Source organism: Biomphalaria glabrata, chromosome 12, assembly GCF_947242115.1.
Source record: "Biomphalaria glabrata chromosome 12, xgBioGlab47.1, whole genome shotgun sequence".
In the NCBI taxonomy this organism is placed as follows: domain Eukaryota; kingdom Metazoa; phylum Mollusca; class Gastropoda; family Planorbidae; genus Biomphalaria; species Biomphalaria glabrata.
Genome location: NC_074722.1, coordinates 4414405 through 4440269, shown reverse-complemented (window position 1 = coordinate 4440269; position 25865 = coordinate 4414405). Strand labels below are relative to the sequence as shown.

The 25865-nt window shown below is 33.8% G+C and overlaps 1 protein-coding gene across 2 annotated transcripts; it reads left to right on the top strand.

The window, feature by feature from the left end:
* Nucleotides 1-48: 48 nt before the first annotated feature.
* Nucleotides 49-23769, top strand: LOC106076784 (proline dehydrogenase 1, mitochondrial-like). Of its 2 annotated transcripts, XM_056006293.1 has the most exons (14): nt 49-530; nt 11889-12097; nt 13221-13258; nt 15005-15016; nt 15817-15966; nt 16733-16797; nt 16998-17188; nt 18480-18564; nt 18691-18783; nt 19674-19820; nt 20674-20769; nt 21664-21848; nt 21966-22054; nt 22288-23769. In XM_056006293.1, exons 1-14 carry the CDS (start codon nt 177-179, stop codon nt 22485-22487), a joined length of 1914 nt encoding a protein of 637 aa, XP_055862268.1. In that variant the 5' UTR covers nt 49-176; the 3' UTR covers nt 22488-23769. The 2 variants fall into 2 exon arrangements, with proteins under 2 accessions (XP_055862268.1, XP_055862269.1); XM_056006294.1 differs by lacking the exon at nt 15005-15016.
* Nucleotides 23770-25865: the final 2096 nt, after the last annotated feature.

Here is a 25865-nt window from a genome sequence, read left to right as displayed (position 1 = left end):
CCCCTGGATCTAAAAATAGCTTTTGTTATTTACGTACACAGTCTCAGTGAAACACACGATAATTAGACTAGCGGTAACAACACATGTATTCATACCGTATTGTTTGTTTCACATGCTAACAGTAAATTGAATCGGGTCAACGGATGTTGTTTACGTTCTAACACAGTGGTGATGCAATGGCAACGAGGAGCTTGCAAGCAAGTAAATTCGTTTCTCAGATAGGATGTTATACTTATAGATCTAGAATTTTGCTTCCAACTTCGTGCAAATGTAGTTATGAAACTGGGCATAAACTTAATAGATTGAAGTCGACACAGACAAATCTTAATGTCACTCAAGAAGGAACTTTCATTGAGAATCGCCCACCAAAATGGAAGAGTTTGACTGGTAAACATCATCATCCTGAGATTGATTTGACTTTCGAAAATGCAAAGGAGGCCTACAAAAGCAAAAGAACGTCTGAACTGGTCAGAGCACTGATGGTTTTCAACTTATGCTCTATAAATTTCTTGGTAGACAATCAGAAAAAGGTAGGAATCAAGAGTAAAGCTACATTACATTTAAAAAACAAGTAGGCTAATTATCAAGACTATTTTATTTATCTTCTAAAGACTAGAGCTGCTGACTGGTTCAGTAGCTTATTTACTTAGACTTAGGTCCTCCCGCCTGTTTCGGCGCATTGGGCAGCAAGCTGTCTCCACTACTCTCCACAAAGATCTGTCACTGGCAGTGTCTAAAGCCTCCTCCCACCTAGTGTCCACTGTTTGGAGGTTCTCCATGAAAGTGTGGTGCCAGGTCATACGAGGACGTCCCTGTTTGCGCTTCCCTCCTATTGGCCTCCATGCCATCGCAACTCTTGGTATGTGTAATTCATTTTGTCTGAGAACATGTCTCGCAAACCTCATGCGACGCTCAGTCACAACCTCACTAAGTGTTTGACTCCCAGTGCGGCATAGCATTTCCTTGTTTGAGACCCTATCTATATAACTGACTATTAAAATTCGTCTTAGCTATTTTTGTTGAGCCACATTTAGTCTTTTCTCAATTTTGACAGATGACTTCCATGTCTCACATGCATATGTTGCTGTTGGGATGACAATTGTGTGAAGAAGGTGTATTTTTGTCTCAAGTCCAATGGCTTGTCCAAATAGGCTGCAGCCTTGGAAAATACTCCCTGCCTTTTCTATTCAGCACGCTACGTCATGGTAGGCATCCCCATCGTTTGTTATAATGCTGCCATGGTATGTGAACTTGTCCAACTCTTCAACTTTGACTTGCCAAATCTGCTTTATATCCCACTCGCAAAATTTTAATCTTATCCAAGTTTACGCAGAGGCCGATTTTGGGTGCCTCTCTATCTAGGCTCTGTCATTTCTAGTATGCATTTATTTGTAGCCCCAACATCATCAACGCAGTCCAGGTCTTGTCATTCGGTTTTGTTCTCGCCATGGAGTACCAAAGGCAGTCTGATTCATTGCTCTCCGTATTATGTAGTCGATGGCTAGGAGGAAGAGGAAGGGAGAACTTAAATTAATTATTTAATAATTTATAAAAAATTTAATACATTATCACTATATCTAGATCTATTATTGTTATTGTTTTAGGTAAGTAAAGTAAAGGTTCCACTTCTGGACCTTGTGATCGATCAAGGGGCAGATATTTAAATATTATGTTTCTATATAGCTGATGCTAAGGGCCACCCTTAGATGATTGAAGGTCCTAGGTGAAATGAATTTGGTGGCTTTAAAGGAAATAGGAAAATAAAATTACACACAATTTATTTAAAACCTGGTCTACTACATCAACATTGGAATAAAATTTCTTTAAAAAAAATTGTTTTGGGTTCTGTGGTCCCCACCAATCTGAGGCCTTAGGCTGCTGCCTATTTTTACCTATGCCTAGAGCTGGCCCTGTGATGGTTATTGATGATGGCAAGTGACCAGCATGATCAATTGTCTTTTTACTGCCACATTATATGTAAGGTACCCATTAAGAGTTGAGTGGACTCAGGGGCATAAAAAAAATTGCAAAGTTATAAATGTACTCTTCAGTGGGATTTAAATTTAAGACCCCTTGGTTCTAAAGCCAAGCGCTTTACCACTGTAAAAACAAGTTTTACATATTTCAGATGTTCCTTCGGAGTTAAAGATTTATCTTTTTCTAAGTTCCAACCTCTCTCAGGATTGTGGGAGATGGCAATGGGCAGGGTATGAAACCGGGACCGTCAAGCTGCCTGAACAACAGTTCAGTGCGCATACTGCATGACCAGTCAGCTATCCATCAGTAACCATGCCCCATTATAATAAATAAAGAGTCCAGAACTAAATATTTTATATAGTAAAATGCAGTGTATTGAAAAGAGCCTGTTACACTAATTTTATCTCTCTGTTGTTGCCTTACAAAAGGAACCTAATCTCTACCAGTGTGTAATGCTTTTTAATGTTTTCTGCTGGCTATTCATAGTTATTTTTATAATTGTTCAATATCTATGACATAAGCAATAGATGTAGCAAGATAAACACTTAGTTTCTTAGAATTATTTATCCGTCTATGTCCATCAAACTATCTCTGTCTTGTACACCAAGGTTTGAATCAGACATCCCACTGCTTTAGCATAAAAAATTCCCCAAAAAAAGGAGAATGCTACACATTTAAGAAACAAATTAATATTCAAGTTAAAATTAGTTTAATAAAAAACAGCTACTAAGACTTGAATGCAAGAAACAAATATGTTATATATATTGATGATTGTCTAACAAGTTACTTGCAAAAATTTTGAATCATCCTTCAACAGAAAAAAAGTTATTCTGCATAGAAAAAAAATCACCCTATCTTTATTAGTATTAATTCATTTTTATTTATAAAAATTAGAAGGCTGACTAGATAGTCAAGAGAGATTCAATAAAAAAAAAAGTGTTTAAAAAAGATATTTAATTGGTAAAAGTACATTTTCTTGAATTTCCAATTATGCCTAATCTTGGTATGTGCTTTGAACTGTTGTCAAAGTGGTCTTGAGTTCCAGTTCTCTTGCTGCCCTGCATGGAGGGTTCAGATCAGTATTCCTCTACCTGAGATGAACCGTGCAGTGGTTTCCAGATTAGGCAGTTCATCATATAGTTTTTCTTCTGTAGGAGGGTTTCGGGATCAGTCTTGTTCGGGCCTCTTGTTAAAGTAAAAAACAAACAACAAACCAACATTTTTTTTCACTTTAGCATAGACAACGATCATTATACTTGTACACCAGTCTAGCTTTTCACAACCTTGAGATTTGTTACCTTAGTGTAGTTATTCTTAGAATGTGATTAATGGAAGGAGTACTTCTAAGTGTAGTTAACTTTAGCAGGTACCTATTCGAGAAGGTATTTAGTGTGGATAACCTTATAAAGTACTTAATGTGAGTATTCTACTATGAGCACCTAGTGTTTAGTAAGTATTGTATGTAGATAATTTGGAGTACTTAGTGGGGGTACCCTTGAAGGGGTACTAAGTGTGGTATCTTTTCCAATACTTACTGATAATGGTTTTGTTTTGGATGTTAACAATGTTTAGCGGTCGATTAAAAAATCCTATAATTGATTAATTGGTGGAAAAAGATGTAGGCTTACAGAAAAGGATATTTAGAAATAAGAGCCTACTCATGGGGCATTTTAAGCTGAAAAAAAACAAGGTTTGAGTCACTTCTTAAAGAGTGCTGTGTTAAGTTTACACATGAAGTGTTGGCAGTAACAGCCAGCTGTTTTATCATGAATCACATTAAAGTTAAATTGTTTTGCATCTTGTTTTAAACAGAATTGTATTTATATGTTTTCTAAGCACCTATGTAGCACAATTTTAAAAAACACACGCACACATATACATACATATAATTCTAGGGGTATATTTATATATACACACATATTCATGGAAGAGAAGACTAAGTGAAATCATAATGAATTGACATAATGCACTGGTTGATATTGGAATGTGGAGGTGTGTCTCTTTGCACTAATAGTTTTAAAAGTGTGACCAAAGAATACAACCTTGAACTTCACAAAAGTCATGCACCTTAATATAAAGTAGGGCAAAGTTGTCTCCCTTATTTTTCTTGATCAAAGCAGCTCTCAATCAGGAAGACTCACCCCCCAGATTGATTTTCAGATTTCACATATGTTGTCAATATTTGAAGTTTGATTCAAATAGTTCAGTGATGTTTAGATTAAATTTCAAATAGTTTGGAAAGGTTTAGATAAAAAATTCAAATACCATTAGTTAAGTGATGTTTTTAGATTAGAGTTAGTTTCAAATAGTTCAGTGATGATTTTAGTTTTGAATAGTTCAGTATAGTTATGGTTTTTGTTTTTTGGAGTTAGTTTCAAATAGTTCAGTGATGCTTAGTTAGTTTCAACTAGTTTCTGTCTGTAAGCCTGACATTGTGAAAAGTTCAAAACATTATGTTTCTTCTATGTAAATGACTTATCTTACTAATGACACTTTAACAGTAATTGGTGTGACTAAGTAAATTTCTTTATCTTATCACTTTGTAACATGCGGTATCTACACATCCTAGGACCAGTATTTTCTAAGAACATATGCTGTTATCTCTGTGTTAATTTTATTCAAGTATAAGAGGATGTAATAAGGTGTAGTTGAACAGTAGTCAAAAGTTACAGTTTAGGAAATAATTTAGAATTACTTGCATAAATAATTATTTGGTGCTCGGTTTATAAAATTGATATTGCTGTAGACCTTGCCATAATTACTTTAAATCAAGGATTCTGAAACCTTTTAGATACTCTGCCACGCTCACAAAAGATGTCCCCTGCAAGTTGCTACTCTTGACGGGCCTAAATCAGTGATGTCCAAACTACGTCCCGCAGGCAATATCTGGCCAGTGACACTGCTTTTCTGCCCCTTGAAGAACTTACCAACTGTGTATAATGCAATCGCAGAAACTGAGTGTTGTTTTAATCCACATATTTATAGTGGTTCCACATATTATTTTAATTTTCATTTCCAGCACTGTCCGTAGGCCATAAAAGATTAGTCAACACTGACCTAAATAATCGAGGGGAAAAAGAATTTCTCCATGGTACTCTATGCTTTAGAAAATATTTTATTCTAGTCTAGTAGGACCTTCAGTGCTATTGAATTCAAAGCTAAAATGAATAATTCATAATTTTTTATATCATCTATTTTTCAATAACGGTAACTTCTTTTAAATAAGCCACCAAAAGATTCCTTTATAGAGACCCAATATATCATTGATACATCCTTGGGTTAAAATTTTGGCGTCTTCCCATCAACTTAAATGATGATGTTTCCTAGTGTTACATTTGGGCTATTGACTTTCCAAAAATATATTTTTATAGACAAATGCTTCATCCTGAAGGACATAATTTTTCTCTCAGCACCATGGTAACTTTCCTTAGCGTATAGCATAAAAAAAAACCCCATCTTAAAGGCAATTACTTAATAGTAATAATAATAATTTTAGTTATAAAGTGTTGTTAACAAACAAAATGTAGGCTCAAGGCGCTGTAATAATATTACAAACACAAACACGACAGTGGAAATAAAAAACTAATCTAAAAAAGTTTTAAACAAGTAGGTCTTAATGTTCTTCTTAAAAGTGGTGTAGCATATTGTCTGTCTGAGATCAATGGGGAGTGAGTTCCGAACCTTTGGTCCGTGCACTGAAAAAGCCCGCAGACCGTAGCTTTTGAGGGAGAAACGTGGCACCACTAAAAGCGTTGAGTCCATTGAGGCAGGGCTCTCTGTAAGACATATGGAGTAATCAGTTCTCTAAGGTACAAGGGCATCTCATTGTTATATATACACTGATGACAAAGTGTGGCGACCTTGTAATCGATTCTCGCTTTCACGGTAAGCCAATGGAGCGTGCGAAAGAGTGTAGTAGCAGAATCTTGTCTGGTTTTATAAGTACTATTCGTGCGGCGTTGTTCTGTATACGTTGCAGCTTGGCTATTTTGTCATCAGGCATAAAAATAATAGATACGTTTTCATGTACAAATATGAGCTTCGTTGTTTACTCGTTAATTGAAAATCTGGCCGCGAGAATAACTATTTATTCCTTTATTGATAATGTCTTCAATTTCACGTAAACTCCTCCAGCCAGGCCCAGCGGGACATTTTCTATTCTGTGAAGGCCTATAGATCTAAGAGGCAAGTAAGAGACCTTTAAAGTTCTGACACTGTTGTTTGGATAGTATCCAAAAAGTATTCAAGACTTTTTAATCCTTCTACATCCTTAGTTTAAATAGCAATGCAATCACCTTCAGACAAACCGTGTCCTTGGTAGACTTAGATCTAGATACTAGATTAGATATTTCGTGACAAAGTTGTTGTTTTTTTTTTTTTTAAATTATAAGCTACACTCAGGTTGTGGCCAGGTGCCGCTAAGAGTTGTGTGGTAATTATGTGCAAGCAAAAACCAATCAACTTGCCATGATCTAGCTCACTGTAAATGTAGTGTGAACACTCCGGTGGGCACGACTTTAAAATCTCCTGGCTAGTTTAAAACGTTTTCGAGCAGCGTTATTGTTGATGCAAATTTTGGTGGTGGTAGTGGTGGTGAGTCACAGCGAATGAAAACTTGTTCATTTCTTTGGAACTTGTATACATGAAAGGTCAAAGTATCACGTGACATCAATACAACCAATGACAAATGAAAAAAGTTATTCCTAACGACACTTACTAATAGCATTTTGATTTACCATTTTGATTTTTAACCATTATTCTTTGAAATAGTCCCTAACCCTTTCAAAACTTGTAACATCTTTACCCTAGTTCACAGCAAACAAACACATTGTTTATATTTGAGTTCTCTCAATCATTTCTGTGGTGTTTTGAGAAACTCATTCTACGCCATAATTTGATTAGATCCATATCCTTCTAGTTGTAGACCTGCCTCAGTGAAAACATTCAGTTTAATTAGACGTAGCCTGTGGGAATACTATCCAACAATGTGTGATATAGGTCTAGATCCGTGTAAACTCCCAACAGAAACTGTCACGTCTTACGACCACGCTCTAATATAGGCCTACATTAACTAGACGTTAAACAAAAATGTTTTTTTTGTTCTAAATTACATAACTGTAAACTTCAAATAGTTACGGCAAACTATTCTGCGCAATAGACCTGGAAACTTGTTTACAAAAATTTGCCAACTTTTTTTTTTCAAATGTGTCTTCATTCCCCGTAAAAATGTTCTCTTCGCTGTTCTCATCTCTAGTAATAAAGGTAGCAACTAGTCCTAGATGAACTGTTTTGCATTTGCAAGGGCTATTTAGTATCTAGGCTTTAAAATGTTTATTATAGGCTATATTGTTTGTAAACTGACACTGACATGAAAGTGTTTAGGAGGAACACTTAAAAAAAAAAACAGGATTAAAAACTATGTCTCAAGAACAAGCACACACACATGCTATTAGAGCATGGAATGGGTTGCCTGAGCTAGTCATTGGTTAATATGCATGACTAAATGCATGACGCGTAGGACGTAATCATCTTCTTTTAGAAGGAACGTCTGTATTATATATGATAAGATAAGTTATTCTAGATCTAATTTGGAGTTGTACAAATAGCGCGAGCGTAGGCCTACTTGGAACAAAAAGGCAAAAAAAAAAAAAATCTGAACTTTTTAAGTAGCCTATTTGACTACTAAGTAATAGTGAATAATCCAAAAGTGTAGATCTATAGCTGTGCTGACAAAAAAACATCAACAAGTGATTGGAACTTATTTAGGCATATAAATATGCAGATCTAGATCTATGTTTGTGGATTGGGAGAAAACGGATTAGAAATTTACGTTTTTGAAGTAACGTCTCTAAAATATTAGATAAGATATTAATATAGATTTAGGCCTAATTTTTAAAAAAATCACGTCACATATAGGCCTAGGTCTACAATGTTGCACTGTTGCGCTAATGTGCAAAGGTTCTTCATAGTTTTCGCGCTTTTACGGTACTGTTTGTCCACTCGTATCTTCTTATAAAATACAGACGTTACTCCAAAAAAGAAGATGATTACGTCCTACTCGTCATGCATCTAGTCATGCATGTTAACTAAGGACTTAAATTCACCTCATTATTGCAGTATGTAGAATAGATCGTGTTTTTTTTTTCCGTGAAGTTAGTTCTAGATCTAGAATCATTATAGCGCTATCAACTCTATGACCTCATTAGATTTGCATGAATGCGCGTGTGCCTGTATTTAAAAGCATAAAAAAAATAGTTCATAGATCTAGAATCATTATAGCTCTATCAACTCTATGACCTCATTAGATTTGCATGAATGCGCGTGTGCTTGTATTTAAAAGCATACAAAATAGCTCATAGATCTAGAATCATTATAGCTCTATCAACTCTATGACCTCATTAGATTTGCATGAATGCGCGTGTGCTTGTATTTTAAAGCATAAAAAAAAAATAGTTTATAGATCTAGATCTACTTAAGACATTTATGTTCATAGTCCAAACGATTTTTTGTTTAAAAGGGAAATGATGAAATAGGATTCGGATGTTAAAAAAAAAAGGGGGGGGGGGGCGGGAGTATTTATAAATATAATTCTGATCACGCGCCCAAAAAAACACGAAAAGTTGACCTACTTTGTGTATGCACGTCCAAAACGTTTCACGTATGGTGGAAGAGTTTCTTTATATATAAGGAGGAAATTCTTTTCACTCCCCTTAGTTTAGTTTAGCTTGAATTTGATGATCTAATCTAGATCTACAGACGGTGCTGGCTTTATCGATAAGCAAAAGAATAGTAGGCCTAATAAATATTTTTGTTTTCATTTAGAAAAGAGTAAGAAAAATGTCCTAGTTACAAGGGATCCCATATATCAAAAAGCTTTATAATAGGGCTATATCAAATCTAAATACGCTATATCAAATCTAAATACGCTATATCAAATCTAAATACGCTATATCAAATCTGAATACGCTATATCAAATCTAAATACGCTATATCAAATCTAAATACGCTATATCAAATCTGAATACGCTATATCAAATCTAAATACGCTATATCAAATCTAAATACGCTATATCAAATCTGAATACGCTATATCAAATCTAAATACGCTATATCAAATCTAAATACGCTATATCAAATCTGAATACGCTATATCAAATCTAAATACGCTATATCAAATCTGAATACGCTATATCAAATCTGAATACGCTATATCAAATCTAAATACGCTATATCAAATCTAAATACGCTATATCAAATCTAAAGACGCTATATCAAATCTAAATACGCTATATCAAATCTAAATACGCTATATCAAATCTGAATACGCTATATCAAATCTGAATACGCTATATCAAATCTAAATACGCTATATCAAATCTGAATACGCTATATCAAATCTAAAGACGCTATATCAAATCTAAATACGCTATATCAAATCTGAATACGCTATATCAAATCTGAATACGCTATATCAAATCTAAATACGCTATATCAAATCTGAATACGCTATATCAAATCTAAATACGCTATATCAAATCTGAATACGCTATATCAAATCTGAATACGCTATATCAAATCTGAATACGCTATATCAAATCTGAATACGCTATATCAAATCTAAATACGCTATATCAAATCTGAATACGCTATATCAAATCTAAATACGCTATATCAAATCTAAATACGCTATATCAAATCTAAATACGCTATATCAAATCTAAAGACGCTATATCAAATCTAAATACGCTATATCAAATCTAAATACGCTATATCAAATCTGAATACGCTATATCAAATCTGAATACGCTATATCAAATCTGAATACGCTATATCAAATCTGAATACGCTATATCAAATCTAAATAGGCTATATCAAATCTAAATACGCTATATCAAATCTGAATACGCTATATCAAATCTAAATACGCTATATCAAATCTAAATACGCTATATCAAATCTAAATACGCTATATCAAATCTAAATACGCTATATCAAATCTAAATACGCTATATCAAATCTAAATACGCTATATCAAATCTGAATACGCTATATCAAATCTGAATACGCTATATCAAATCTGAATACGCTATATCAAATCTAAATACGCTATATCAAATCTGAATACGCTATATCAAATCTGAATACGCTATATCAAATCTAAATACGCTATATCAAATCTAAATACGCTATATCAAATCTAAATACGCTATATCAAATCTGAATACGCTATATCAAATCTGAATACACTATATCAAATCTAAATACGCTATATCAAATCTAAATACGCTATATCAAATCTGAATACGCTATATCAAATCTAAATACGCTATATCAAATCTGAATACGCTATATCAAATCTGAATACGCTATATCAAATCTAAATACGCTATATCAAATCTAAATACGCTATATCAAATCTAAATACGCTATATCAAATCTGAATACGCTATATCAAATCTGAATACGCTATATCAAATCTGAATACGCTATATCAAATCTAAATACGCTATATCAAATCTAAATACGCTATATCAAATCTGAATACGCTATATCAAATCTGAATACGCTATATCAAATCTGAATACGCTATATCAAATCTAAATACGCTATATCAAATCTAAATACGCTATATCAAATCTAAATACGCTATATCAAATCTGAATACGCTATATCAAATCTGAATACGCTATATCAAATCTGAATACGCTATATCAAATCTAAATACGCTATATCAAATCTGAATACGCTATATCAAATCTGAATACGCTATATCAAATCTAAATACGCTATATCAAATCTAAATACGCTATATCAAATCTAAATACGCTATATCAAATCTAAATACGCTATATCAAATCTAAATACGCTATATCAAATCTAAAGACGCTATATCAAATCTAAAGACGCTATATCAAATCTGAATACGCTATATCAAATCTAAAGACGCTATATCAAATCTAAATACGCTATATCAAATCTGAATACGCTATATCAAATCTAAATACGCTATATCAAATCTGAATACGCTATATCAAATCTAAATACGCTATATCAAATCTAAATACGCTATATCAAATCTAAATACGCTATATCAACTCCGTATTCAGATTTGATATAGCGTATTTAGATTTGATATAGCGTATTCAGATTTGATATAGCGTATTTAGATTTGATATAGCGTATTTAGATTTGATATAGCGTATTTAGATTTGATATAGCATATTTAGATTTGATATAGCCCTATTATAAAGCTTTTTGATATATGGGATCCCTTGTAACAAGAAAATTTCAGAGTATTTTATTTTATTTTGTTTTTGTATTTGAAGATTATGGTTCAGTGTTTTATGTATAATTGCTACTTTTGAGTTTTTTGTCCTGAAGGCTTTCTAAATTTAGTGATTTTACTAAAGGTGTTACTCTAGTCAAATGTGAATATTCATTTGTTATGAATCTCACTGCTCTATTTTGAGTATGTTCCAGTTTCTTAATGTTTTCTTGAATTGAGGGGTCCCAAACGGAGGATGCATATTCTATTATTGGCCTAACCAAGGTTAAATAACATTTTAGTTTTATGTTCTTATTTGATTTAAAGAAATTTCTTTTAATAAACCCTAATGCTTTGTTTGATTTTTTTATAGTTTCATCAATATGTGGATTCCATGACAGGTTTTCATTTATTATAACACCTAGGTATTTTGCGTTTTTAGTCTGTGTTACTGGTTTGCCATGAATAAGATAAGTGGAATTAATTTGTATTTGAATTCTATGAAGACAAAAATGAATGTAACATTGTCGTCTGTAGTCTAGATTTTTAATGGTTGATATTAAAATGAATGTGGCATTATTAAAATATTTGTGTACTTGCAGATATTAAATTAAATGTAACATTGCCTATATGTTTTTACTTCTAGATATTAAAATGGGCCAGAAAATTTCTCGGGAAACGTTTGTTTGTCTCCATGATGAGACTGACTTTCTACGGTCACTTTGTAGCTGGGGAGGACCAGGATGAGATCAAGCCACTAGTCACCAGGATACGTCAATTCGGTGTCAAGTCCATCCTTGACTACAGTGCAGAGGAAGACTTGACCAGTGAGCAGGCTGTGAGTGCAGAAATGGAGTAAGTTGATCTGGTCTAGCAGAGTTGGAGAGGCCAATTTTGTGATTATCCTCTGCTGAGATGTCCATCAGATACTTTAATTCCACTAGAATAAATACTTTTCTATATGTCTTACTGTCAGCTTTTAATTTTTGCAAACAAAGTGTAGGAAACAATTAACTGACTTTTAACAAAAAAGGTTATAAAGTAGTTTAATTTCGGAAAAAAAAAACTCAAATAAAGATCTAAATGATTCTTGGCTCATGTATAAATCAATAAATGGTCGAGAATTATTTTAAAACATTATTGGGGATGGAGGAGAGAATGTAATAATAGAACACATTTCTTTTAGATTGAAATAACTATTTTCAAAGTAATCATTTAAAAAAAAGATACTAAAAATCAATCAAGTCAATTGACATCGTAGTAAGTGTGTTCACAAACTCTATGAATTTCAATCTACTCTATGACTTGTGCATTCCATGTTTTTATTTTTTACTTTTTAAAAAAAAAATTTTCCCCTTAAACTTATAGACACATTAAGCAAACTATTTTAGGAATCTTGTTACTAATTTGTAATTGTTATAATTGAGCTCAGACAAAAGACATTAGGACATTTGGAATGATGATTCTTTTGACTTTGAATGTTGTTATTGTTTTGTTGCCAGTTGTATGTGTAGACGTCTTTGGATGATAGCATGGCTCAGATGGGTATGCACATTTATCACAGTCTTAGCCTTGAGACACAGGTCATGTTATGGATTTGAATCATTTGGAGGACATAATTTGAAACAATTTTATTTTAGCTAAAATATGAACTTTTAGCAAATTTTAAAACTGACTCATTGAGAGCCTTCTAGCACCACAACCAAATGTCTTTAACTTCCCAAGTAATATCTTGTCCCCCATTAGAGCTGTGCGGACTCAAAGGCATCCTGAAATCTGGGAGTTCAAAAATCCCACTTGTTACTGAGATTTACACCCTTGTCCCATTGGTTCAGAAGCCAAGCATTTAGCTACTCACTTTTTTTCTTCTAGATTAAAAAAAAAATTACAATTTTATATCTAAGTATTTAATTTTGAATAAGTTTACTCTAATGTTATAGAAATATTAATTGGGATGTCATTAATTTCCTGTCACTAGGGGATGCTTACCTCAAGGCAATGAAGTAGATAATCCAGGTAATAGCTTTCTCTTAGCTTCTGGTTTTAAATGCAATCATATTATTCAAAATATTTAACTATCTTTTTGTAGTATTTTAGTCTACTTAATGAATTAGTTTATAAGGCTTAAAGTAAACAAATATCTAGGGATCTTTTTGTTGTGTAAAAAAAATAAACTACTACTTAGCTATTGAAGTATAGCACAAATTTTTATGTTCCATAAGTAAAAATTACAGTTAAATTTGGTTAATCAGACCACAAAAGGATATATATATTATATATATTATAGCTTTTATATAGCGCTACTTTCATGCTTATAGCATGCTCAGAGCGCTTTTGGTCCAATCTCATTTGGGGGGGGGGGGGGGGGAGGGGGTATCTAGGAGTTGGTTTTCCGTGCTGCGTTTAGGCGCTCAGTAAAACAACTTTGCCAGAGTCGGGTGTTGAACCTCGACCCCCCTTCTAGGTAGCCAGCCAAGATAAGTTCAAGCGCACACTTGTCCTCTCGACCACGCTTCCCACGATATTAATGATATTAATTGTTGTAGTCCTTATTACCAGCTGATCCTATTATATCAGCATGTTTTTTTGTTACAAGACAAGATGTGCGACTATCTAAACACTATGCAACATATTGAATTGTGTGATATACACAGATAGTGATCATACAAACAAAAACTGCTGCTGTGAACTTCGTTCATTTATGCAAAACAGTAAAGGTCCTCAGCATGCAATACATAAAAAAAGGTTAAATCCAGTCAACATTTGAAGATCTACTCTATTGTGATGTGACACATTCTCTTGAGAGGCTGAACTAAATCCCCCCAAAAATCTAACGCAGCAACAGGACTGTTCTAGAATCCTGTGTGTTCACTTGCGCCAACTTATAATCAGCATCACTTTTCTGGTGTTTCTATGGTGTCAGGTTTTTTTCTGCTATTCAAGCACCAAACTTCATTGTCATCATAGCATTGAAACTCATTGATGGATACATATTTTTCATATTTTTTTTTTACCCTTTCTGACTTTTGGTTTGTTTTTCTGTTTCACTTTCATGTTCTTTCGTCTGATTGAGTGGATTTTTTTGTCCAAATAATAGGATAACATTACATGCATATAATAATATTTGTTGAGTGATATTGGATTTGGTTTGAATAAGTGGTTGGTCTGATTAACTGGTGGTCCAATTAACTAGATTTCACTGTACTTAGAAGTATCTAGAAGAGTTCTGGATATCCATAGTTGTTCTAAAAAGTAAAGTTTCCCTTTTAGACCTTGCAATCTATAGGGCAGATGATGTTAAGGTCATCTGTGTCATGTGGCCATCACAATGACCAACCGCCTTTACTTTCCCTAACTAAAGTCAGGTACTCATAAGAGTTGGGTGGACTCAAGGGCCCCCTAAAAATCCAGATATTCAAAATCCCAGTCTTCACCAAAATTCAAACCCAGGACCCCATTTTCAAAAGCCAAGCGCTTAACCACTCAGTCACCATGCCCCCATAGCTTTTTGTAAATAAGTTTAATTTTTTAAATATTGTTCTGTTCCACCTCTATAGTTAAAGTCATAGTTTACATTTATTTAAAATTCTAATTTTGTCACATGTTATTGAAAAGCAATTCTTTATGGACATATTTAGTTCTTGTCAGTAACACCGTTAAAAAAAGATACATTTTAATTTAGACTTAAGATGTACTCTTGTTAATCACTACCAGTCAAAAAATTGACAATTTTGTTTTCTTTTAACCAAACACTTTATCCAGCTGTCAAGGAAGGTTTGTGAGCTGTTGATGTGTGCTTCCTAGTGCCACTCTTTGATCTATAGTAATCCTCCGTGTGCTTCTAGTTGTGCATTAAACATCTTTTATTTGGCTTATTTGAGAAAATGTTGTCTAGTTAATGTTGAGTTACCTGACATGCTCTCATCAATAGTAATTATATATTTGTCCGTCTTTTTTTTTTTTTTAATTTATATCTAGCTGATGTATTGACAATGTTTGTTTTTTAATTTATACCTAGTAGATGTATTATTTTGAGAATCAAATTAAAACTTTTTCTAATAAACATTTTTTTTTTAAATTTTATATTTACAATATTTGTATGCTATAGACTAATGCTTAAAACAAAATTCAAATATATTTGAATGCTCATATTAATAGATTTTTTTAAATGTAATGCAATGTAAAAAAATATTTTTATTTTTTTTTACATTTTTCTTAGATCTCTGGTACTAAAAATATATCGTCCTAACAAGTCTTTTGTAGACTAGTGTAAAAAAAAATCTTATGCTAAACTAACATGAAGAATATTTGCATTTAATAAACAGTTTGAAAATTGAATAATTTAGTCAATGCACTTATGTCTAAATTTACATCTATACTAAATTGATTATTATATTTAAAAAAACACCAATTTTTTAAAGTTAAATATCAAGAATATACAAATTATAAGAATAAAATACTTAAAACCTTTTGTTATTCTAAACTTATGTAAAGAATTGACATGATTATCTTAAAGACATTAATTCTTGTTATTGTTAATGTCTTCTAATGCTGCCTTGTATAACTTGTTCTAGTTGATGAAACTGGGACACGTTTTCGTGCTCATGAAGAGTTTGGTGACAGGAGAGTGAAAGTGATGAGCGCCAGGACATATTTCTATGAGGGCGAGGAGCAATGTGATAAGAATATGCAGATATTTTTGAATTGTATTGATGCAGTCTCACGTAAGTAACACATCACAGATTACAGTTTGGTTTGTGTTTAGGTGCCTCAGCACCATGGCCTGAGAACCAGTATGGCCATCCTGGGGACCATTTAAATGTTATGGGCAGCACCAGACTAAAAAGTCAAGTCCATAGAACCTAGCCTCTATGTCTTGATTGTTCACTGTTCACAAACGTTTCACGGGGGGGCTGAATAGTTTTGTATCATGAACCTGTAGGCCATGGGCTGAGCTTTAAAGCTTTATACAAAATAATGATTCTACACATTTAGTTTAAAAATTGGATTATGAAAGATTTTTTAAACATATACATCATTAAATATTCTTTCATACACACAGTTAAGTAAAGTTAAATAAAGTATCCCTTTTTAGGGAAGATGATGTATAGGTCTTCTGTTTCTGGGGCCATTGTTAACCAGGGTGTCATGTGGACTGCCGTCATGTAACCAGCATAAAGACCAACTTCCTTTACTTTTCTCAAAATAATGTTAGCTACCCATTAATGTTGGGTAGATTCAGGGGCGCACTCAAAACAAACTAAAATTTCAAATCCCACTCTTCACTAATTTTAAACCCAATACTCCTCAGTTAGAAGCCAAGCATTTTACCCATCAGCATTCATGCCCCACATGATAATAATAATAATGGCAATATATCTTCAATTCCAAAGAAAAGCTGATTTATAGCTTAAAACAGTGGTGTAAAAGTTGTGGCTTAGAATTAAAAAAAAAATATCTTACATTGATTTTTTTACTTAAACTTCTTAGATGCTACAGAAAAGTCTGGATTTGCTGCCATCAAATTAACAGCCTTAGGAAAACCTTCGCTTTTGGTAAATCCAATCCAATTTTTATTTTCTGGAAATCTTTCCTAGTTTTGTCTATATATATTGCAACAGTTTTTATATATTTGGAATAATTGTTCTATGTATTAACAGTTTATTTTTTTGTTTACTGTATATATATATATATATATATATTGAATGCTAAATAATCTGACATGCTTTTTACCTTGTTGCTTCTTTCTCTTCAGCTTCAAATGTCTGAAGTGCTGGTAACTATCAAGCATTTTTTTAAGCTGCTACAGAAAACACAGGGACAGATTGATAAAGGTTCATTACGTTTTGGACTGGAAGACTTTGATGCCAGACTAAGTGAGATTGGAGTTCAGTTGAACGACGGCAACAAGAGAAGCTGGGTATCTGTCAAGGATATTTCAAAAGGGTGCTTACACTGGTTTGCTTCTTGGTTTAGAGTGAATGTTTCCTTTCATTTGTTCTACCATTCTTTTTCATCTATATTATTTACAAGCTCTTAAGCATTTAACATTTGAAAATGTAGGCAGTAAATATGGATACAATTTTGTGCGATATCTTGAAAAATTCTGGCTTGTTGTTTCTGTGGTATAGGTTTCTTAGGTTAGGTTTATTTTTTTATTCCATTCTTACTTAAGTCAACTGAGCAATAAAAAAAAAATAACATCCCCTGCATGTCTAATTGCTTTTTTTCCTCCATCTTGATAGTCTCGTTTGTGTTTAGGTCGAAACTTTTGTTTAGGTCAATATTACAGTCTTGCTTTTTTTTTTGTGTGTGTTGCTGATATTCTTATTGCATTATGATCATAATTTATTTAATATCTTCACCATTATGGGATTTTATTTCTGAAGTGTATATTTTTGGCTTGATGATTGTGGTGACACGGTTACTGTGTGGTCAACCGTGACACACGGTCAAGTGTTGAGTATTGAGAGTTAGGGGACTTGGGGGAAGTGACTGGTGTGTAAACAAGACGAGAGAGAGAAAGGTCAGCGAGTGAAGCAGGAGATCTGTACATAACGTTGCCGTGTATATATATGTATTTGTTAAAATGTTCCTCCTTTTCATTTTGCTGTTCTTTGTCTTTCTTTTCTTTAAGTTTTAGTTCTAGTTGTAAGATTTCCTTCCTTCTACTATCTTCTTCTTTCTTTTTGGCTTCTTCCCTATTAAATCTCCTTTCTTCCCTTTCTTCCTCCTGTGTTATTTTTAGTGTAATGAACTTTTCAAGTTCTTCGCCTTGCAGGCCATTTTCCTTGCCCGCTTCTCTAAATATTTTGTACATCGACATTTCCACTTACTTGTGCCTCGTCGTATCTCGTCGTGGTCGCCAGTTGTGAAGAAACAAGTCCTTTTACGTTAAAAGTGTATTTTAATTGTGGAACATTTTAACAAATACATATATATACACGGCAACGTTATGTACAGATCTCCTGCTTCACTCGCTGACCTTTCTCTCTCTCGTCTTGTTTACACACCAGTCACTTCCCCCAAGTCCCCTAACTCTCGATACTCAACACTTGACCGTGTGTCACGGTTGACCACACAGTAACCGTGTCACCACAATGATGTTATGTCAACCAAAGAATTTTGGTGTATGCATGAATATTTATAGAGTTTTGATGTTTTTGTTCCATAGTCTCAAATTTTTTTGTATTTCACTTGTTCATTTGTTAAATTGTTTGTTTTTTCATTTGCTCAGGTTTGAAGTTGATCTTCTTGATTGGGATAATTTACTTGAGATTAACAGATCATTATCCAAACTTCTAGTAGTCCCAAATTTAAAAGTATGTTCCTTTACAAAAAATTTGCAAAATACATAATGTATATTGATTCAAATCATTAATTATTGCTTATGAAACTGAATATACACACATTTTTTTAAAAAACGTCTTGTTTTTTTTTGTGAGCAGACGGGTCAGTTCCAGCCTTTAGTAGAATGTATCACAGATGAAGAAGAATATCAAATGAAAGGAATGCTGCGAAGAGTGAATACCTTAGCTAAAGTAAGTCAGTCCTTAGACAAGTTGAACTAGTTTTAAAGAATATTTAAAAGTTGTTTTTACTTTTGATTTTGTTTATTTATTAATCAATTTGTTTTAAAAATAATAATTTTAAAAAATCTTTCTGGACTGGAAGTCTCTATTACTTTTTGCATTGCATTGTGATGTGTAAAAAGAAAAAAGCTGACATTGATGGGATCTTGTTTTATTGCTTTCCATTTCTCTTTTGACAAGTCAAACGAGGGGAAAAGGTTCCATATAAATACATTTTATCTACACTTAGAACTTCTTCATCATTTATTCAAATAAGTTTATAGTTGAATCAGACTATTATTTCTTATTTAAATAAATGTAAATAATATATGAATTAGACCTTCATACCACTTGATCCAATACATTTCATTTATACATAAATAAGATTCATCACATTATTCATGGCGTGTGGTGACAAAGTGGTAAATGAATAAGCTTCTGAACCAGGGATTTAAATCTAGGTTATGACTTGGATTTTGAATTTTTTTGATTTTTAAGATACCCCTGCATTCATTCATCTCTAATAAATACCTGACAATAATTGGGTAAAGTAAAGGCAGTAGATTCGCTGTGCTGGGCACATGACACTCTCAATAACCATTGACTATAGAAATAGATGACCTTGACATCATCTGGCCAGTAGATTGCAAGGTCTGAAAGGAGGAACTTTTACTTTTGCATGTCATTCAAACAAATGTCAGCTGTACATGAATTCCTCTTTCCGTCTCATATTTTGCATGGGTAGTCAACTTTTTAAAACTATAACTAGATACAAGAATGCCCTATAAATACTCATTTTATTGACACTGACAATTTTTATCGATTAAACCTAAGTTGATGTTTGTCTGTTAATTACCCAGTATGCCCAGGACAAAGAAGTGCGTGTGATGATAGATGCTGAGCAAAGTTACTTCCAGCCAGCCATACGTCGACTCACCATGGAGATGATGAGAAAGTTTAACAAAGAAAGGAGTGTCATCTTTAACACTTACCAATCTTACACAAAGGTGGGACCATTAAATTCTATCCATTAACTACCTTTGATTTAAAAAAAAAGTGCTGATTGCGTATAACAAAAGTCATTTAAAGTAATACAAGTTTTTTTTGGCTAATGATCTGAATTAGTACACTAAACCCTCTATTTCTCTAGCATGCTGACAGATCTCTGTATTTCTTTTGATTGTAAAAATGAAATATATACTTGCCCTATTCTTCATCATCATCACCACTCCTTTGAGTTTCTCATGGAACATAGGGCCTCGACAAAAACACGCCACTCTCCACGGTCTCTTGCTAGCTTTTTGATGGTTTCCCAGCTCTTCCCGGTCTTCTCTGCTTCTTCAAGTACACTGCGTCGCCATGTTCTTTTTGGTCTTCCTCTGCGTCTTGTTCCCTGGGGGTTCCACTCTAAGGCCTGCCTAGCTCTGTTGCTGGTATCTTTTCTAAGGGTGTCACTACCTTTGATTTAAAAAAAAGTGCAGATTACGTATAACAAAAGTCATTTAAAGTAATATGGTTTCCCAGCTCTTCCCGGTCTTCTCTGCTTCTTCAAGTACACTGCGTCGCCATGTTCTTTTTGGTCTTCCTCTGCGTCTTATTCCCTGGGGGTTCCACTCTAAGGCCTGCCTAGCTCTGTTGCTGGTATCTTTTCTAAGGGTGTAACTACCTTTGATTTAAAAAAAAAGTGCAGATTACGTATAACAAAAGTCATTTAAAGTAATAAAGTTTTTTTTGGCTATTAATCTGAAATAGTACACTAAACCCTCTATTTCTCTAGCATGCTGACAGATCTCTGTATTTCTTTTGATTGTAAAAATGCAATATGTCCTTGCCCTATAGACTTGAGTGTTTGAATTTCAGGAAGCCTTCAATGATATTGTTGTAGACATGGATTTAGCCAGAAGAGAAGATTTCTATTTTGGTGCCAAGCTAGTCAGAGGAGCCTACATGGAACAGGTAATGACACAATTTGTACATCACTGCTAATCAGTCACAAGTTTAATTCAGAGGTTTTATTTTAAATATTGCTATAGTCTATCATCTTATCTTCCCTTGACTTTCATGGTAGGTGTATGCATGAGCTGTTCATCCCACACAAAAACAATATATTATGCCTGTGGAGCCCAACCTTCTTTTGGTCAAGGTGTCTAATTATATATTTAAGACTTTCCAGTCAAGGGCAAGCGTTACTGTATAAATCAGTGAGTCCAATGAAACTCAGCCTTGGTGGCTTTACTATGCACAAGTTTCAAGGGTGATAGCACCACATTGTAAGCCAAATAGAGCCCACAGACCATTGGGTGAGGATCACTGAATCATGCTGTTAGACTCTTTATGAGCCATCATGAAACTGCCTAGATTACCTTAACTGTCCTGGACAAAAAAATGTATGACATGTTTAGTGACTTGTTTTTTAAAGAAGTCATTTTTACATTAGATCTGCCTCAAGATATAAAATACTTAATTTTGACGTTTAAAAATGTAAAGTTCCCCTTTCACACCTTGTAATTTATAGGGCAGATGATGTGAAGGTCATCTTTTTCTGTGGCCCACGGTTAACAAGGGTGTCATTGTGGCTAGCACAATGACCAATCAAATCACCTATACTTTTACTCAACCCCTTTACTCAGAGATGTCCAAATATCCCGAAATAAAAAATCCTAGTCTTCACCGAAATTCAAACCCAAGAGGTTTGGAAGCGAAGCACTTAAACACTCAGCCACCTTGTCCCTTAACATTTCAAACTTGTTTTTTAAAAGCCTAAGAATATGTATTATGATCTTGTACAATAATCTGATCATATAATTAAATTCTGTAGTTAATAAAAACTTAACACTCTGACTACCCCAGGAGAGAGAACGAGCCCAGACCTTGGGCTATGAAGACCCAATCAACCCGAACTACCAAGCTACGACTGACATGATGCACAGCATTATAGAGGAAGTGATGAGACAGATCCATCTGCGCCCTGTGGGCAGGATTGCAGTGATGATAGCTAGTCACAATGAAGACACAGTCAGATATACAATAGAAAAGTAAGTGGCTAGGGGGAGATAAGTTAGTTGTAGATTGGGTAGACGTTTACATTCAGACTGTCTAAAGTCTTAATTCAGATTAATTTGTTGAAGTAATCATAAAACTGCTTTCCTCAGAATGAAAGAGTATGGTGTTGGTCCGGGAGATAGATTGATTTGTTTTGGCCAGTTGTTTGGTATGTGTGACCAAATCAGTTTTCCTCTTGGTAAGTTGGCCTTGCTTGCTTTGTATTTCATCTAAAAAATATAAAATCTAACAGTAAACTCGATCATTAGCTTACAATTATGGAAGCAGTGCTACCATTGCTATGATTGGATCATTAATTTTTGTAATGAATTAAAGAAGTGTTTTAAAAATAAAAAAAAAATGTTTTCAGTAATTTCATTGAAAAGAATGTAAGGTTGGCATTATTATGTTTATTTCTCTTAATTTTCTTAGGTCAAGCTGGCTACTCAGTGTATAAATATGTGCCATTTGGACCAGTGGAAGAGGTTTTGCCATACTTGTCAAGACGAGCCATGGAGAATCGTGGGGTGTTAGCTAAAGTCAAGAAAGAAAAGAGACTCTTGAGTCAGGAAATTTCTAGGCGCATTAGGACGGGCCAAGCTTTTTACAAACCAGCGCCATCTACAGTTTAAAGTTATGAATCTAATGGAGTTTTCTGTCTAGTACCTGTTTACTGTACTAGTTTGTTGCAACATCACTTCATTCCCTTAGTTCTTCACATGAGCAATAGCTTGGTTTTGTCATTATTTTGTTTCAAGTGAATGCACAATCCAGAACAGTGTGACTAAAAGAAAGTTTTCTGATATACAAATGGTGTTTGATATTATATTTACTGAAACATTTTGCTATTGTTTACACAGTAGGTTTCACTTTTTTTTTTACCAAGCTATATTCTCAATAAATGGATCTGCTGCTGTCATGAGGAATGTGCTCTGATTTTGACTTAACAATGTTTCTGACCTAGATGAAATATTCCTACTGCAGCTACTTTACTCTTTAGATCTCAAGATTCTTGTAATCCAAATGTGTATGGATCTGAAGTATTTTTTTTATTCATAATAAAAAAAAAATCAATGATGTTGAAAGACATTTATAAGATTTTGTTTATTGTACTGACTCTCTATATCCTGCCCATGTCTACATTGCTGCTTGCCCGGTGGTGCTAGGTTTAGACTCTGACTTAATTTCTTCCAGATCTGAGCATTGATATTATCTGCTCTTCATTGTGAGGTACATTTGTATCTCTGCTGTAGGAGAATAATTACATTTTTATCTCTGCTGTAGGAGAGGCATTGTTTTCTGAACTTTATTCATCCAAGAGCTTTCTAGTAGTTTCCAAGACTGCTGAATGTTTTTGAATCTTCACTTCATGTTTTCATAGCTCTACAATCTGGAGTAACATCAAGAATTCTCTCACCTGACCTAATGCTTTCACCTTTCACAAGATAATGTGATACCTGTTCTTTATATTTTGTCCAGAATCCTCATAATGAAAATGTTTCACAATTTGTTTACTATGAACTATTTGTACTTACACAGTTAATGACAAAGATTTACATAAAAATACATGGATACCGGTACATTTCATTTCTCTTTCCTTTTTTCTAAAAAAATTCTTTACATAATTAGAAAATTTAATGAATTGTAGTCACTCCTTACAGACATCTTTAGTCAAGGAAATTCTGTGATAAAGGTTATCAGGTCAATATTTTCCTATCTCACTTTTGTAAGCAATATATTTCTGTTACGAGAAAAAAACTTTTTGACAATGTAATTATTTTCTTTTTATGTCTGAAGTTTATGTTTATGTGCAGATAAATATTATCTTTACTATTAGTTATGTATACTGTAGCCTTTGAAATTATTTTTTTAAAACAAGAAGCAATGTGTGAATAAAAGTCAATACAATTTTCATATTTTGTGTTAAGTCTTGGTAAATATGTTATCTAATTTATCAATAAGGGAAGAGAAAACCTGTACACTAAGCTATATTCCTGCAGTTTTATGGCTGCATCCAGTGGATCATCACCTTGATCACAGAAGTTAACTTTGAGATCTCATGTCCTGCATTGCTGTAGGTCAAGAAATGTTGTGGCTAAGTGTCTGCACAGTGAGACTTAGTGTTCTTATGTTTTACATTTGGCTTGATAAAACTGTACGAGCCCTGCCTTCTAAAAGACCTCATACTATAGGCCCTGCCTTCTACTAGCTCTCATACTATATGCCCTGCCTTCTAAAAGATCTCATACTATCTTAATTGAATGTATTTTAATGAGAATAAAATGTTTTTCAATTCTAAATTATCTAAGGCTAAGACTGCTTAATTGGTTTTCATGGAAATTTGTTGGGATTTCAAGGACTCTTTTTCTCATACAAAGACAGCACAACAGAAACATTGGTTTAAATAGAACAGACACTATATAAAGAGTTCATTCAGCTACTACACACAGATGTCTTGGTCCTTTTCATGTTTCCTGATCAACAAATGGCGTTGATAAAGTCTGACTGAGTAAGGAACGAAATAGTTTTTTGTATCGCTCTTGACTAACAGAAGTTAAGTCGCCCACTTCGCGTTGACTTGACGTAGTTATTTTGAAGTGGGTGGCTGTTGTCTTCCAAGATTTTTGCGATTTTTCTTAGACATTTGTGTTCAAAAAGTTATTTTAAATATGGTGATTCTTGATGCCCTTATGTTTTCTAAGCGGCACAACAGTTTAGATGAAAGCGTGGATGTGGCTTAAAATAACTTTTCTAAATATTGTTCTTTTTGACTGACATGGAGTCAGTTCCTGTCAGGCTCTTGGTTTAAGAACGAGGCAAATGGTTTGTAGACTTAACATTTTTCATTCACTTAAAATAAATTGATTGCAAGTTTTTCTCTCTTAGTCACACATTATATTGTTTCATAAGGTTTATTACAGAAAGCTGGTATGGACAGCATAGAGGGACTTCTAATAGACAGTTACACTGGGCAGGCAGGTAGGATATCCCGTATGGGATAAGAATAATCCCGCACATTCACTCTAACAATGATCTACACCTAAACCTAAGGAAGAATTACATTAGAGATTATGAAAATGGCTTAGTTGTCCAAGGCTTAAGTAAAGAAAGAATAGGTCAAATGTTCATATTTATTGTCCATGGCAAGTAGGATAATTGGTAAGTGAATGAATGAGTGGTCAGGACAAAGAATTTGTATTGTAGATAAATACTTATTTTTAAAAAAAAAAATGTTCACAGTTAAATAAAATGTAACAAAATTTTCTGTTGACTTTTCTTAACTCTTATTACTGTTCAGTTAAACAAGAGAAGCACAGATATCATCTTTTTTGAAGTTACGTCTGTATTATATAAGAGAAGCAAAGTGCTAGGTAGATTTAGAAATATAGATAGACTTTATAGCATGATGCAGATATATAGCAGATATGTCAGACACACTGCATGACAGGCATGAAAAGACTTTATATTTGAATATCACCTTAAACAAGGGAAGCAAAGTGCTAGGTAGATGCATTAGAAACATAGACTTAATAGCATGATGCAGATATGTCAGACACACTGCATTTCAGGACTATATATATATTATATGGCTCCTTTTGTCTCGAAAGGCAATGGATGCGCCCAAATGAGTCACTGGTTTTGGCTTAATCTTGAGACGGGGCAGAATCTGGTGTGGCTAATCAAGCCAATTCTAGAACGGCAAACTTTGCCACAATTCGTACATGTGTATGCCTCTGATTTAGGGCTAGCAGACAGGGCAGCTTTCTTTTTATCCCTCTTGATTAAAGCCGCTTCAATTCTTTTGTTCTCAGCAAGGGTTGTCCCAGCAAGCACAGTCTGTCTCCATGCACTCCGCTCTTTGGCTATGTTTTCCCACTTACTTTCGCTGATGCCTGAGGCTCTCATGTCTCGCTTGCAGACATCTCTATATGTTAGTCTTGGGCGGCCCTTGGGTCTGACTCCTTCCACAAGCTCAGCATATAAGATATCTTTCGGGATTCTGCCATCTG